The sequence below is a fragment of the Armigeres subalbatus genome, chromosome 2 (genome assembly GCF_024139115.2).
Source record: "Armigeres subalbatus isolate Guangzhou_Male chromosome 2, GZ_Asu_2, whole genome shotgun sequence".
In the NCBI taxonomy this organism is placed as follows: Eukaryota; Metazoa; Arthropoda; class Insecta; order Diptera; family Culicidae; genus Armigeres; species Armigeres subalbatus.
Genome location: NC_085140.1, coordinates 201,111,431 through 201,125,890, shown reverse-complemented (window position 1 = coordinate 201,125,890; position 14,460 = coordinate 201,111,431). Strand labels below are relative to the sequence as shown.

The window sequence follows — 14,460 nt, the reverse complement described above, 5'->3', positions numbered from 1 at the left end:
ATAAATTTAATAAGAGCACTCTGGTTTTTCCGGTGTTCTTTTTTTTTTTGGCGGGTCGAATGTCGGTGGTAGTTGAAACTCCCATTTCCGTCGTCATCGTTGCTGAGTGCGGCGCGTCGGTAGGATCGCTTCAGTTGCGAAAATAAACAGCGGATTAGGTCGAAGTGGTAAAACCTGCCGGGGCCACAAACAGCGAGTGAGCTGATAGGAGGCCCCGCTTGGTGGCTGAAGTGCGAAGATAATCATTGACTGCCACGAGTGTCCGTTCCGTCGGCAAGTAGGTTGGATCTCTCGCACCTATATGGTGGGATCAAGCAGGAACAGCCCGGCGCGGTGATGGTGGGTCGTAACGGTTATGATTTTTTGTGCAGGCAATACATTTTTTTGGTCTCGGCCGAGAGTGTATGTTTGAGGCTTATCCGGAGGATGGCCTGGTACCAGGATAAAGCTGGGTAAATTATGAATAAAGCATGCACATCATGAGCGCATTAGAGTGGGGGTAGGTGAGGAGTGGTGGAGAATCGTTAGGAGCTCGGTAATGGACGGAAGAGATTGCAGAATAAATATTTTTAAAGCATTTAGATGGGCAGGTGGAATTACGCGGAAGGTTGTGCGGAATGGTGCTATAAATGATCATAATTATGAACGAAATTAGCGATTAGCCTTTTGTTGAAAAATGAAAAGCGCAATCAATTTTCTGATGGGAGAATTATGAGGATTGAAAATATGCAGGGTTCGTAATTCTCATTTAATCTTAGGGCCAAAAATATAATTTCAGCTAGTAGGCAAGATATCCATTGATTGTCCAAAATTACGTGAGAGAAAATATTGATGAGTGAGAGTTATTGTGTCGAAGCTAATAGTCGAAACCATGAAACTAATAATTCTGTTAACGTTTTTATTCCTTTTCCAGTTTTCTTTAAATTTAATAAAATAGTCTTTTCTACGAATGTTCTCAAAGAGGTGGATATTTAGAAGCATCTTCAATGTTGGTACCATAATACGAGAATGGACCTTAAAAACGTTTACGGTTTTTACGACTTTGCATCATATTGAAGCAATTTATGCTTCAACCAATGTTACGTGTTCCGAAGATAAATGGAACCGACCCATTCGTGACAGAGTCACTCAATCGTTGTTTATGGTGGAAGCTTCCTGCTCTAACTGTCCATAGTGATGCCAACCACTCTGAAGCTGGAGCTTAATCATTTTTTTTGGCTGAATGTCTCACTTATTTGGCTTCTGTTTTACCCGTCCCACGTTGATGATATCCTGGGCGGTTGGCAAAAAGATTCTCCGCTTTTAGTCCACAGCGGTTTCATTCATTTTCCGTAAGATGCATTGACTCATCCTCAGTAGCTAAAAAAATTAAGTGTGCATTTTTAGGATGATGGTTCCCAACTGTTAGTTTAAAACTGTTTTTCGATGGATATTGCCAAAGCCATTTTTATGCGATCTGGATTGCCATAATAAATTCATCTGGAATTAACTCAAGCTTGTGTGAACATGTGAAATAACTTCAAAGCTGGTTACCGACAAGTATTTTGATAATAATGAATTTATATTAGAACAAGAAGTATTAATATTTTCCTTTGTTTGATACCAAAATCTGTGAAATAAATAACGTTTGAGGTACAAAAATATTCTTGAAATTGGCATCCCCTGGCGTGGCTTTTCTTCAACATCCCGACCTGATGACCCAGGATAGAACTCGTCAAAGCCAAAACCCGAAGTCAGGGCAACCGAGAGCGTGTGCGGTTTCCGCCGTCTTGCTCGTCCAACGTCTTAATAGATTTACGAGAGAGAGATTTTGATTTATGGCATTATTTTGTTTACGGTAGCAAAGTTTCGGTTTTGATTAGAACTTTCTTCTGCCGCCGTCGCAGCTCGTCCGGTTTTAATAAATATCGTCCGTAGCCGTGTCCCTGTGCCGACCGGAGCGGGATGGCCGCCAGCGGTCGGCCCACGCCTGCGGAAGGGCCATCATAAATCTTTGTTTCGCCGTTATGGCTTCGGTTCGGTCTCTTCAGAACGGATGGGTGACCGGCACCGGAAGGAACCAACGACGGCGAGCTGATGGCAAACAGAAGAGGGAAAAAAATTGATGAGATAATTTTACTGCTTTCAGCCAGGCTCAAAGTCTAGAGCGAGATCGACGCTTATGTTTTCTTTATGTCTCACACTTTTCGCACTTTGCAAGTAAATCATTGCCCCGCAGCAGCCTTATTGAAGATTGATGAAATGTGCGCGTACAGGATGAGCTTACTTCCAGCTAAAAGAAAATAAGTTGTATGTGTTGCTGTTGTAGACCGTTTTTTACTTGTTACTTTGAATATGGATGTTGTTTTTTGATCGTTGTGGATTAGACCTTGTGACCGGGTTCCGAACCGAACAAATCGATAGCTACTCTCTAGATGGTACACATTTGAACGTGACTGAGATTCTTAGATATGTTCGTAATTCGCTTAACAGTTGTTTATACACTTTTCTTGTTTTTCATTTTTCTTTTATATTTTTCGTGTAATTTTACAGCATTGATGGTGTACATGTACCTTTTATTACATCCCGAGTTTGTATTGTTTTGACCTTATTAACAATCTTATAATCTCTTAACCGATCCAGTGTTGTGTTTTTATTTCATTAATCCTCTTTGTCTTCTCGTAAATTCAATATTCCCGAGCGGAAAAAAAATATTGTAAAAAGCTGTTTTTCTGAATGTTTGCAACACTTCCCAGTGTTACTAGTTTACTTTCTTCTAAAACATTACATACACCAGCATACTCAGAGGCAAAATTTATTAATTTACTTTTTTCTTCTTTTCTCTTTTCTTTTTACGTGATTCCCCTTGTGCTCTCACTGTCCCATCCATCAATACGCAAATCAACCCTCCCCAACGAATCCTGTCCCACCCTCCCCCCACTTGTTTGCTCTTTCTCTCTCTACATCTCTATGAAAACACGTGCCACATCTGAATCATCGCCACCACCACCACCACCACCTACCGCTACCGCGCTAGATCGAAAGCTTTTCGTTGGCATGCTTAGCAAGCAGCAAACCGAGGAGGATGTAAGACAGTTGTTTAACGCATTCGGAACCATAGAAGAGTGTACGATACTGAGAGGACCAGACGGTGCCAGCAAAGGTGAGTGTCGAACTGTTTTTGGAACATATTTTCCTATTTTCGCAGACTTTTAATTTCCCGGTACCCATACGTGGCGGTTCGATGAATCGTTCGAAAATTATGACTTTCGTTTATGTGAGCGCGAAAGGGGCGAAACAGGTGCAAGTTGAACGGCAAATTTACGTTTTATTGTTCACGTTGTCACGTAGTGGATTGTGATTAATTGTTTAATTGAATGCATTTTATGTATTGGGATGAATTGTTTACAGTGTGTTGCTAGAATTAGTCAAGCTTGATTTTCTTTTGCTGGAATAATATTTCAGATGACGATGGATTTTAAATAATTGCTTTTGTTTTTGAAATCGAGATGAACATTTTCGAATCCGTCATACCTTCGGGCAGTGTTGGTAAAATTGTTCACAAATCTCAATCAGGACTCCCGCGCGAGAAAACTAGTTTGCAAATTTGAAGAAATTCATCACGGCTGGATTTTTCTTGCCAAATCACATAGTTTCACTTATTTGACAAAAAATCATTTCGTTCCAAAAAGCTACTAAAATCAGTTTGAAGGATTTTTTTTTGTATTAACACGCAATAGTATCCATTGTTCTATTCGACGAACGTCAATCACTGTTTTAAATTATGCAAAATAAAAGAAAACCTACGATGATTCATATGTATGATTCCACTCCGCCATGAGTTTTTTGGTGCTGAGTTGGGTGTGTTTTAAATCACAATTGATTTGATCCGTAATGCCTGCCTTTAGCAGACTTTCAGTTATTTGAATTCAAAATGTAGTTTTGGATGGTAAAACATTTGTTTCGATACTACGAAAAAAATTACAATGCGAACAGTGTTGGTAGAATCATACTCAAATCTCAATCATCGAGGCTTCATGCACGAGCTCCTCCTTTCGATTCTGTTCGGAGAGCATCACGTTTGAGTTTCTCGGACAGAATCGCATCGCTTCGCTCACTCGTCGAAAAATGATTTCGCTCTAAAAAGCGTCAAAACGCAATCGAGGCGTAAGTTTTGTTTACATATGGATTTATTTGCCATTGTTTTAATTCAATGTATTCAACAATGAAGAACATGTAAAAATCATGCAATGATACAAATCACGTTTCGGATTAGATTCTCTGGGCCATGATTCTGATGAGATTTCAATCACGCATGATTTGAATCGACGATGAGATTTGAGAATTTGAGATTTTACCAATGCAAACAATGGCAGAAGCCATCTTATTATTCAGCAGTCAGCATGTGGTAGATTTATGTCCACTAGACTATCCCTGGAAACAAAATAATAATGAATTCCATGAAGTTCTCACCCGGGTTTTTCTTTAAAGTGAAATAAGCATGCTCTGGAAAATTCAGCTCAAACGGCTGCTGCATTGAACACATTTGGCATAATTTCCTAACCGTGTCGCTCGAAATATGAAGTTTTTTATGTACAATCTATTAAGAAATTCGTTTGAAAGTCCCGATTTAGCGCACAATTTGTAATTCTTGATTGTTTTGGATTATTTTGATCCCTTCCGTAAGGTGTCTTGAAAAAAAATTCACATGTGGTGCTAATATGTGTAGTGTGGCACGCGCTTAAGCGATGGTTAATAAACTAAATTCACTGATTCATCAGTATCAGAAGGAAAATTTGTAGATGGATTTGTGATGTGTGTTGTACCAGTAAGAAGTGAGCATGAGCATGAGCATGATTGACCGCCCACGGTTGCTACTCCGTTATTGCCAGGCCAGCTGTAATTACACAGAGAACCAACAGATGATGTTTGGGACTAATATCATCCTCAATGTGTAAAAACTGGTGACCCAATATAAAGCAATACCAGCGCCGGCCGTGTCCGAATGCAGGTCAATTAAGGAATGGGTAGGAAAATGTTGACGTGATACTCGCTTTGATGGAAGCCGACGAGTCATCTGCACTTCCACGAGATATCACTGGGATGTTGGAAAATATGGGATAGGGCATGTAGCAGGGTTCGTCGTGGTAAACGGCATGCTGTGTATAACGTGTAGTTTGACTATCACGCACTTATTAGTTCAATTACTGACCACACTAAGTAGAACAAAAATTCCGTGATCTCGAGACCGTTCAAACACGTCCGATCGCGCACTTAATTATTTGAATAACTTACAACATAAAGCAGAACAAAAATCTGTGACCTCGAGACCGTTCTACTTTTCAAGTGAACACTATTTTAAAAACCCTTTTATCTTCATGGTATCGCGACAAAGAAAAACTTATACAATGCAGGCTCGGTGGCTTCTGCATAATGAGGATCGCGCTTATACGACCGAACCAACGCACACTCAAGAACTGTATCAACTTTCATTTATTACGTAGATTGTCCCGCAATTAAGAGAAAATTTCACACAATGTAAGCTTAGAAACTTTTGCATACCGAGAAACGCGTAATTTGAACCGAACCGACGCGCACTTTAACACGATCTTTCAAGCACTGGCGAAACTATGAACGCCACTTGTTTCGACAAATTATACAAAAGTCGGATGAAAGATTCGCTGATTTTATCCTACGTTAACGCATTCACGCGAAACGGTGCGAATTTGATCGATACGATATTCGTGAAGGCGATGATAGGATCATCGAACAAATTGTTGAGGGTTGCAAATCTTCTGATCTACGCCGTCAAATCTTAGCAAAGGATATGTCGTTGGAGGAAATTGTCATACTCGGATCTACATTAGCAGATGTGCAGCAGCAGGTAAAGGAAATTGACCGGACTCCTGTTGCATCTGAATCGGTAGGGATGATAAGCTAGTTAGTTGATAATTTTACTCACGTCACGTTCAAGCAACAGCTTGGTGAACTTCAAGCCGAAGAGAGTTCGAATGATTGGAGAAGCAGAACAAACACCGGAAAAAAAATTTTATGCAATGGGTAAAAACATTTTTGAGTTTGTGGTAGGGGGAGTTAAAGTTCCCATGATTATTGATTCCGGGACGGATACAAATATCATCACGGAGGAAACATGGAAGAAGATCAATAACGCGGGCATTAAGGTGTTAGAATACAGTCAGACTGTGGACCGAAAATTAGTCACTTATGCCACCAGCATGCCGATGCAAATTTCGGGAATGTTTACAGCGATCATTGAGGTAGGTCAAATGCGGGTAGATACTAAGTTCTACATTACTAATCAAGGACAGCGAAATCTACTAGGAAACAAGACAGAGAAACAACTAAAAGTGCTAAACGTTGGATCCGACATTTCGTCAGTTTCGGGTTTCGGACCAATCGGGTTCCCAAAAATCAAAGGTATCGTCGTTGAAATTCCTATCAACGAATCGATTCAACCGGTGCAACAAGGATACAGGCGTGCACCGATTGCACTAGAAGGGAATATTTATGACAAGCTGAAATCGTTATTGGACCTGGACACAATCGAGAAGGTACATGGTCCGTCGGCGTGGGTTTCTCCGATGGTACCAATATTGAAAAGTTCTGGGGAAGGGCGAATCTGTGTAGATATGAGACGTGCTAATCAGGCTATTATCCGCGAGTTACATCCGTTGCCGTTAATTGATGAAATTTTAGGAGGTTTAGGCAATGTCAAGAAGTTCACCAAGTTGGACATTAATGAAGCGTACCATCAACTTGAACTTTCAGAAAAGTCGAGAGAAATTACTACCTCCATTACCAAGTATGGTCTGTTCAGGTAACTGTAGATCAATTTGAAACAAAGTAAGATTAATAAATAAATTACTTTTGAATTCCTTAAACTTTCTCACATACAAACGGGTTATGTTAGGAATTTGTTGTGCTCCGGAACTTTTTAAAAAAGTAATGGACACAATGATCGCCAACTTGGAAGGTGTAGTTGTCCACCTAGATGATATTTTGATTTTGGCTCGACGCAAGAAGAACACGATAAACGTCTAGACATTAATGAATCGCTTGAGAGTATGGAGTTCTATTGAATCTGGAAAAATGTTTGTTCAATGCTAGCAAGCTCAATTTCCTTGGTCATGAGTTGTCACCTGAGGGAATTAAACCGATGAAAAGTCGCGTATTAACAATCCAGCAATTCCGTGAGCCAGCAAATGCGGCGGAACTGAGAAGTTTTCTTGGGCTGGTAACGTACATGTGAAGATTTATACTTCACTTATAGCTTCCAAATCTGAACCACTTCGCATTCTGTTGAGAAGTGGGAATAAATTTGTATGGAGTGAAAAACAGAAATTCGCATTTGAGGAAATTAAGCGAGCAATTGTATGTATGTATGCATGTAGTTAGCCATTATCCTGGCCAGAGTCTTGCTCTGCATGTGGTTCCACTTGACAGTAAGGTCAAATTTCAATATGATTTTGAATTCAACATATTGCTGTATGAAGGGCCAAAAATGGGGGTGGTGGACCTGTAAGCAGAGACACTTACACGAAACCCACGGGAAAATGAGAATCTTGTGTGTTGTAGCAGTAAGAAGTGTTGTTAAAACTTGGAAATCTTGACGTTGCATTGGCTGATTAGTTACTTCGCTTACCAACAAAATATCTCCGTAAACTGCCCCCCGTAATGCTGCATCTCCCTTTTAATAAATTAAATAAATGTTGAGCTAATGAGAATTCGAACATGTTCTATGTCGCACAAATGCCTAGTCGACATTGAAAAGTTTAGCCAAGCTTGATCTGATATCGGGGCTATTGCAGCTTTTGGGTCTAAGTCGGCCTATTTTGAGTAAGGTATCCAAAATAACATTTTAAGTTTTATAACTCTTCTTGAAACCATAGTTTACTCTACAAGAGTGTTAGCCAGTATAAAACCAAAATAACCAAAATGTTACTTGGGATTGGTATTGTAGATCTAAGCTTGATCTGTGCGCCGTTTTTTTTTCAATTAATCCCAAAGGAAATTTCTTGATGAGCTCCCGAAAAAATAAGACGAGGATTTTTTTGAGCAATTTTCAACTCATTTCAGGAGTAATTTTAGAAATTTCTAACTGAACTCATAAAATAATTTCAAATGAAGACGGAAATTCATCAAAATTTCCAATGGAAATTCATTCGAATTTCCAACGGAAATTCATTCGAATTCCCAACGGAAATTCATTCGAATTTCCAATGGAAATTCATTCGAATTTCCAACGGAAATTCATTCGGAATTCCAACGGAAATTCATTCGAATTTCCAACGGAAATTCATTCGAATTTCCAACGGAAATTCATTCGAATTTCAAAGGAAATTCATTCAATTTCCAACGGAAATTCATTCGAATTTCAACGGAAATTCATTCGAATTTCAACGGAAATTCATTCGAATTTCAACGGAAATTCATTTCAATTTCAACGGAAATTCATTCAATTTCAACGGAAATTCATTCAATTTCCAACGGAAATTCATTCAATTTCAACGGAAATTCATTCGATTTTCCAACGGAAATTCATTCGAATTTCCAACGGAAATTCATTCAATTTCCAACGGAAATTCATTTGAATTTCAACGGAAATTCATTTGAATTTCCAACGGAAATTCATTTGAATTTCCAACGGAAATTCATTCAATTTCAACGGAAATTCATTCGAATTTCAACGGAAATTCATTCAATTTCCAACGGAAATTCATTCAATTTCAACGGAAATTCATTCAATTTCCAACGGAAATTCATTCAATTTCCAACGGAAATTCATTCAATTCAACGGAAATTCATTCGAATTTCAACGGAAATTCATTCGAATTTCAACGGAAATTCATTCAATTTCAACGGAAATTCATTCAATTTCAACGGAAATTCATTCAATTTCAACGGAAATTCATTCGAATTTCAACGGAAATTCATTCGAATTTCAACGGAAATTCATTCAATTTCCAACGGAAATTCATTCGAATTTCCAACGGAAATTCATTCGAATTTCAACGGAAATTCATTCAATTTCAACGGAAATTCATTCGAATTTCCAACGGAAATTCATTCGAATTTCAACGGAAATTCATTCAATTTCAACGGAAATTCATTCAATTTCAACGGAAATTCATTCGAATTTCAACGGAAATTCATTCAATTTCCAACGGAAATTCATTCGAATTTCAACGGAAATTCATTCAATTTCAACGGAAATTCATTCAATTTCAACGGAAATTCATTCAATTTCCAACGGAAATTCATTCAATTTCAACGGAAATTCATTCAATTTCAACGGAAATTCATTCGAATTTCAACGGAAATTCATTCAATTTCAACGGAAATTCATTCAATTTCCAACGGAAATTCATTCAATTTCAACGGAAATTCATTTCAATTTCAACGGAAATTCATTTCAATTCAACAAAATTCATTCAATTTCCAACGGAAATTCATTCAATTTCCAACGGAAATTCATTCAATTTCCAACGGAAATTCATTCGAATTTCAACGGAAATTCATTCAATTTCAACGGAAATTCATTCAATTTCAACGGAAATTCATTCAATTTCAACGGAAATTCATTCAATTTCCAACGGAAATTCATTCAATTTCAACGGAAATTCATTCAATTTCAACGGAAATTCATTCGAATTCAACGGAAATTCATTCAATTTCAACGGAAATTCATTCGAATTTCAACGGAAATTCATTCAATTCAACGGAAATTCATTCAATTTCAACGGAAATTCATTCAATTTCAACGGAAATTCATTCAATTTCAACGGAAATTCATTCGAATTTCAACGGAAATTCATTCAATTTCCAACGGAAATTCATTCGAATTTCAACGGAAATTCATTCAATTTCAACGGAAATTCATTCAATTTCAACGGAAATTCATTCGAATTTCAACGGAAATTCATTCAATTCAACGGAAATTCATTCCAATTTCAACGGAAATTCATTCAATTTCAACGGAAATTCATTCAATTTCAACGGAAATTCATTCGAATTTCAAGGAAATTCATTCGAATTTCAAAGGAAATTCATTCAATTTCAAAGGAAATTCATTCAATTTCAACGGAAATTCATTCAATTTCAACGGAAATTCATTCAATTTCAACGGAAATTCATTCGAATTTCAACGGAAATTCATTCAATTTCAACGGAAATTCATTCAATTTCAACGGAAATTCATTCGAATTAATTCCAACGGAAATTCATTCGAATTAATTCCAACGAAATTCATTCGAATTAATTCCAACGGAAATTCATTCGAATTAATTCAACAAGTTCATTCGAATTCATTCCAACGGAAATTCATTCGAATTCATTCCAACGGAAATTCATTCGAATTCATTCCAACGGAAATTCATTCGAATTCATTCCAACGGAAATTCATTCGAATTCATTCCAACGGAAATTCATTCGAATTCATTCCAACGGAAATTCATTCGAATTCATTCCAACGGAAATTCATTCGAATTTCCAACGGAAATTCATTCGAATTTCCAACGGAAATTCATTCGAATTTCCAACGGAAATTCATTCGAATTTCCAACGGAAATTCATTCGAATTCATTCCAACGGAAATTCATTCGAATTCATTCCAACGGAAATTCATTCGAATTCATTCCAACGGAAATTCATCCCGAGCAACACACATGTTGTAAATCAATCTATTATACTCATATACGACTAAATTTGGTCATATATGAGTTATTTCAAACAAATCAACGTGAATTGTGCTGCTAGGGATTCGAATTCATTCCAACGAAAATTCATTTGAATTTCCAACAGAAATACATTAAAATTTTCAACGAAAATTCATTCGGATTTCCAACGGAAATTCATTCAATTTCAAAGGAAATTCATTCAATTTCCAACGGAAATTCACTCAATTTCCAACGGAAATTTATTCGTATTTCCAACGGAAATTCATTCAATTTCCAACGGAAATTCATTCAATTTCAACGGAAATTCATTCGAATTTCAACGGAAATTCATTCAATTTCAACGGAAATTCATTCAATTTCAACGAAAATTCATTCGAATTTCCAACGGAAATTCATTCAATTTCCAACGAAAATTCATTCAATTTCCAACGGAAATTCATTCAATTTCCAACGGAAATTCATTCAATTTCAACGGAAATTCATTCGAATTTCCAACGGAAATTCATTCGAATTTCAACGGAAATTCATTCAATTCAACGGAAATTCATTCGAATTTCAACGGAAATTCATTCAATTCAACGGAAATTCATTCGAATTTCAACGGAAATTCATTCAATTTCAACGAAATTCATTCGAATTTCCAACGGAAATTCATTCAATTCAACGGAAATTCATTTCAATTTCAACGGAAATTCATTCAATTTCAACGGAAAATCATTCGAATTTCGTCGGAGATTCATTTCAATATTCAACGGAAATTCTTCGAACTTCCAACGAAAATTTATTTGAATTTCCAATAGAAGTTCATTCGAATTTCCAACGGAAATTCATTCAAATTTCCAACGGAAATTCATTCGAATTTCCAACGGAAATTCATTCGAATTTCTAACGGAAATTCATTCCATTTTACAAAGAAAATTCATTCGAATTTCATACGGAAATTCTTTCCAATTTCCAACGGAAATTCATTCGAATTATCAACCGAAATTCATCCGAATTTTCAACGGAAATTCATCCGAATTTCCAGCGAAAATTTATTAAAATTCCCAACGGAAATTCATTTGAATTTTCAACGGAAATTCATTTGAATTTTCAACGGAAATTCATTCGAATTTTCAACGGAAATTCATTCGAATTTCAACGAAATTCATTCGAATTTCAACGGAAATTCATTCAAGTTTTCAACGAAAATTCATTCGAACTTCCAACCGAAATTCATTCGAATTTCCAACGGAAATTCATTCGAATTTCCAACAGAAATTCATTCAGTTTCCAACGGAAATTCATTCAATTCCCAACGGAAATTTATTCGAGTTTCCAACGGAAATTCATTAAAATTTCCAACGGAAATTCATTTGAATTTTCAACGGAAATTCATTCGAAATTCCAACGGAAATTCATTCGAATTTCCAACGGAAATCCATTCGAATTTCCAACGGAAATTCATTCAATTTCCAACGGAAATTCATTCGAATTTCCAACGGAAATTCATTCGAATTTCCAACGGAAATTTATTTCAATTTCCAACGGAAATCAGCTGCCGCTGCTTCGCCGTAGCTCGTAGGGTCACTATCGGGTCACCTCTCTTCTTTCGTCGGCAGTTGGCTATAAACCGTAATACGCTGGTGGTCACCCGCAACATTTTCGTCCAGCGGGAAATCGGATCGGAGTCGATCACCTCGTGGAACAGTACAACATCTCTCGCTTCTACCTCCGTCTCTTTGGTCTCCGGCTCTTGCGCTGGCCACTCTTCTTGTGGCCGATACAAGATGGACGGTCCGTTGAACCACTCACCTTCGCTTTGCCTGTTTCCCCCATGTGTTTTCCCCAATTTGTCACGACGTCTGCGATTTTGAGCTGCGTTGGAATCCATTGCCAATCTGCCACCTTCGTCAGCTCTTGGATTTCTCCGACTCTGAAAGCAACGAATTGCTTGTATCGGTGTTGATCGCAATTGAACCAGCTGCACACGGTGCTGGAATCGGTCCAGAAGACGGTTCGGCTAATATTGTAGGAGTGATTGCCCAGCACGGTTTGGCTCATCCGGGCTCCTAATACAGCTCCCATCAGCTCCAGACGGGGAATCGACTGACGTTTTATTGGTACCACCTTTGCTCGGGACATCACCAGACTGCAGTGGACTTCCCCTTGGGTGGCCGCTCGCAGATATGCTATGCAGCCGTATCCGTGATCGCTGGCATCGGTGAAGACATGCACCTCCAGCGAATCAACGTCCCAGTCACATTTGGAGCGCCAGAGATGCTGGATCATGATTTTGCCGAAGAACGGCGACAACAGTCCAAGTGGCTCGACAAGAATCCGAAGCTGCGAGAAAACGTAGGTAAATAGATCGAGGAATACCAGCAGAAAGGGTACACACATCTCGATACCGCTGAAGAATTAGCGGGCACTGCCGCCGACCAAGTGTGGAATCTCCCGACCAACGGAAATTCATCTCAATACCCTCAATGTATCCGTGGGAAATTCATCCGAATTAACTTGTTAAATTTATCCGACTTTCTCTAAAAACGCATCTGGGTTTTTCCGGGAAACTCACCTAAATCCTTTGTGGTATCTGATCTTATTTTTTCGGGAAATTCATCTCAATTTCCTCTTGAAGTACATACGAATTTCAACGAGAAATACATTCATTTATCCGTAAGAAATTTATCCGATTTTTTTTATTTTTTGGATGTAATGCCAATGAAGAAGATGAAGAAGAAGCCCCGATGGTTTATCGTATTACACGAGGCTTTCCTGTGTAGAGTAAGAACATATCTCGTTTTCTGTCCACCTCTAATACTAATAACACGTAAAATCATAGCAAACAACCATCCAACAATAATGTTCCGTTACAAAATAGTACAAATCTCTTATATTCTCAATCATTTTCAATAAAAAAAAACAGAAAACTGAGTGTCTCACATTTCCAAATGCCAAAAGGAATTTTTAATTAGTTTCATTTTCGAAACGTGGCCATAGTCCATGACCGGTGACCGAAACAAACGATCTAAAAGAGACGAATACCCTGAAGCAACTTCACTCCGTGCTTCCCATCCTAAATAACCAAACCAACTGAGCCAGGCAGAAAAAAAAACTTTCCTCACCTGTGACAACCTGAGCTGTTATCCCGTGGCAGTGCTCCTGATGGGAATTTAAGGCAGAAACCGTGGTCTGCCCAAAGCGCGTGTAAAATGCAACCGAAAGCCATTTGGCATTACCGAAGGACGACCGACCGACCGACTGACGCCCGCCAGGTAAAGGAGCATTCCCCAAAAAGTAGGAGAAAATCCTCTTACAAGCCCGAATAGGTGAATAAAAGCTTTGGGAATGCAGAGCGAAAAAAAACGAATACACAGTACTAAAACCTCACCACACGGGCTGGCACCGAGAACAACCGGGAGCCGAGAACTCCGACGGGCGAGAATGAACTGCCACGATGCGATGGGTTTCGGGAGGAAAATGGTCCCGGTCCAAGTGACTGCTTGACGGATGGACAAATGGTATGAAGTAATTGAAAATGGTCTGCTGGCTTTTTTCCCGGCCGAGAGAAAGAAGAAAAATTGCGCCAGATGAATGGAATCCTTTCGGGTGTATTTTTTTTTCCTTTCTCGGTCAGTTCCAGTCGTCCCCGGTTGGTTCCCGGTGCAGTGCCGGAGATGGATTCCGGTCGAGCGCGCGGTTAGGTGAAGTGATAGTGAATAGTTTCGAGAAATGACTAGCATTTTTCCGCTCTCGAAGGCTTGAAGCGAGGGAGCATAGGGCAGGGCAGGATGGCTTCGGA

The 14,460-nt window shown here is 38.6% G+C and overlaps 1 protein-coding gene across 4 annotated transcripts in view; it reads left to right on the top strand.

The window, feature by feature from the left end:
- The window catches only part of LOC134211507 (CUGBP Elav-like family member 4), a 563,053-nt gene that overhangs the window by 247,651 nt on the left and 300,942 nt on the right, over window positions 1–14,460 (top strand). For all 4 annotated transcript variants that reach the window (XM_062688403.1, XM_062688406.1, XM_062688404.1 and 1 more), the window contains exon 4: window positions 3,017–3,142. In XM_062688403.1, the coding sequence (XP_062544387.1) occupies window positions 3,017–3,142 (126 nt within the window). The remainder of the gene's footprint in view (window positions 1–3,016; window positions 3,143–14,460) is intronic.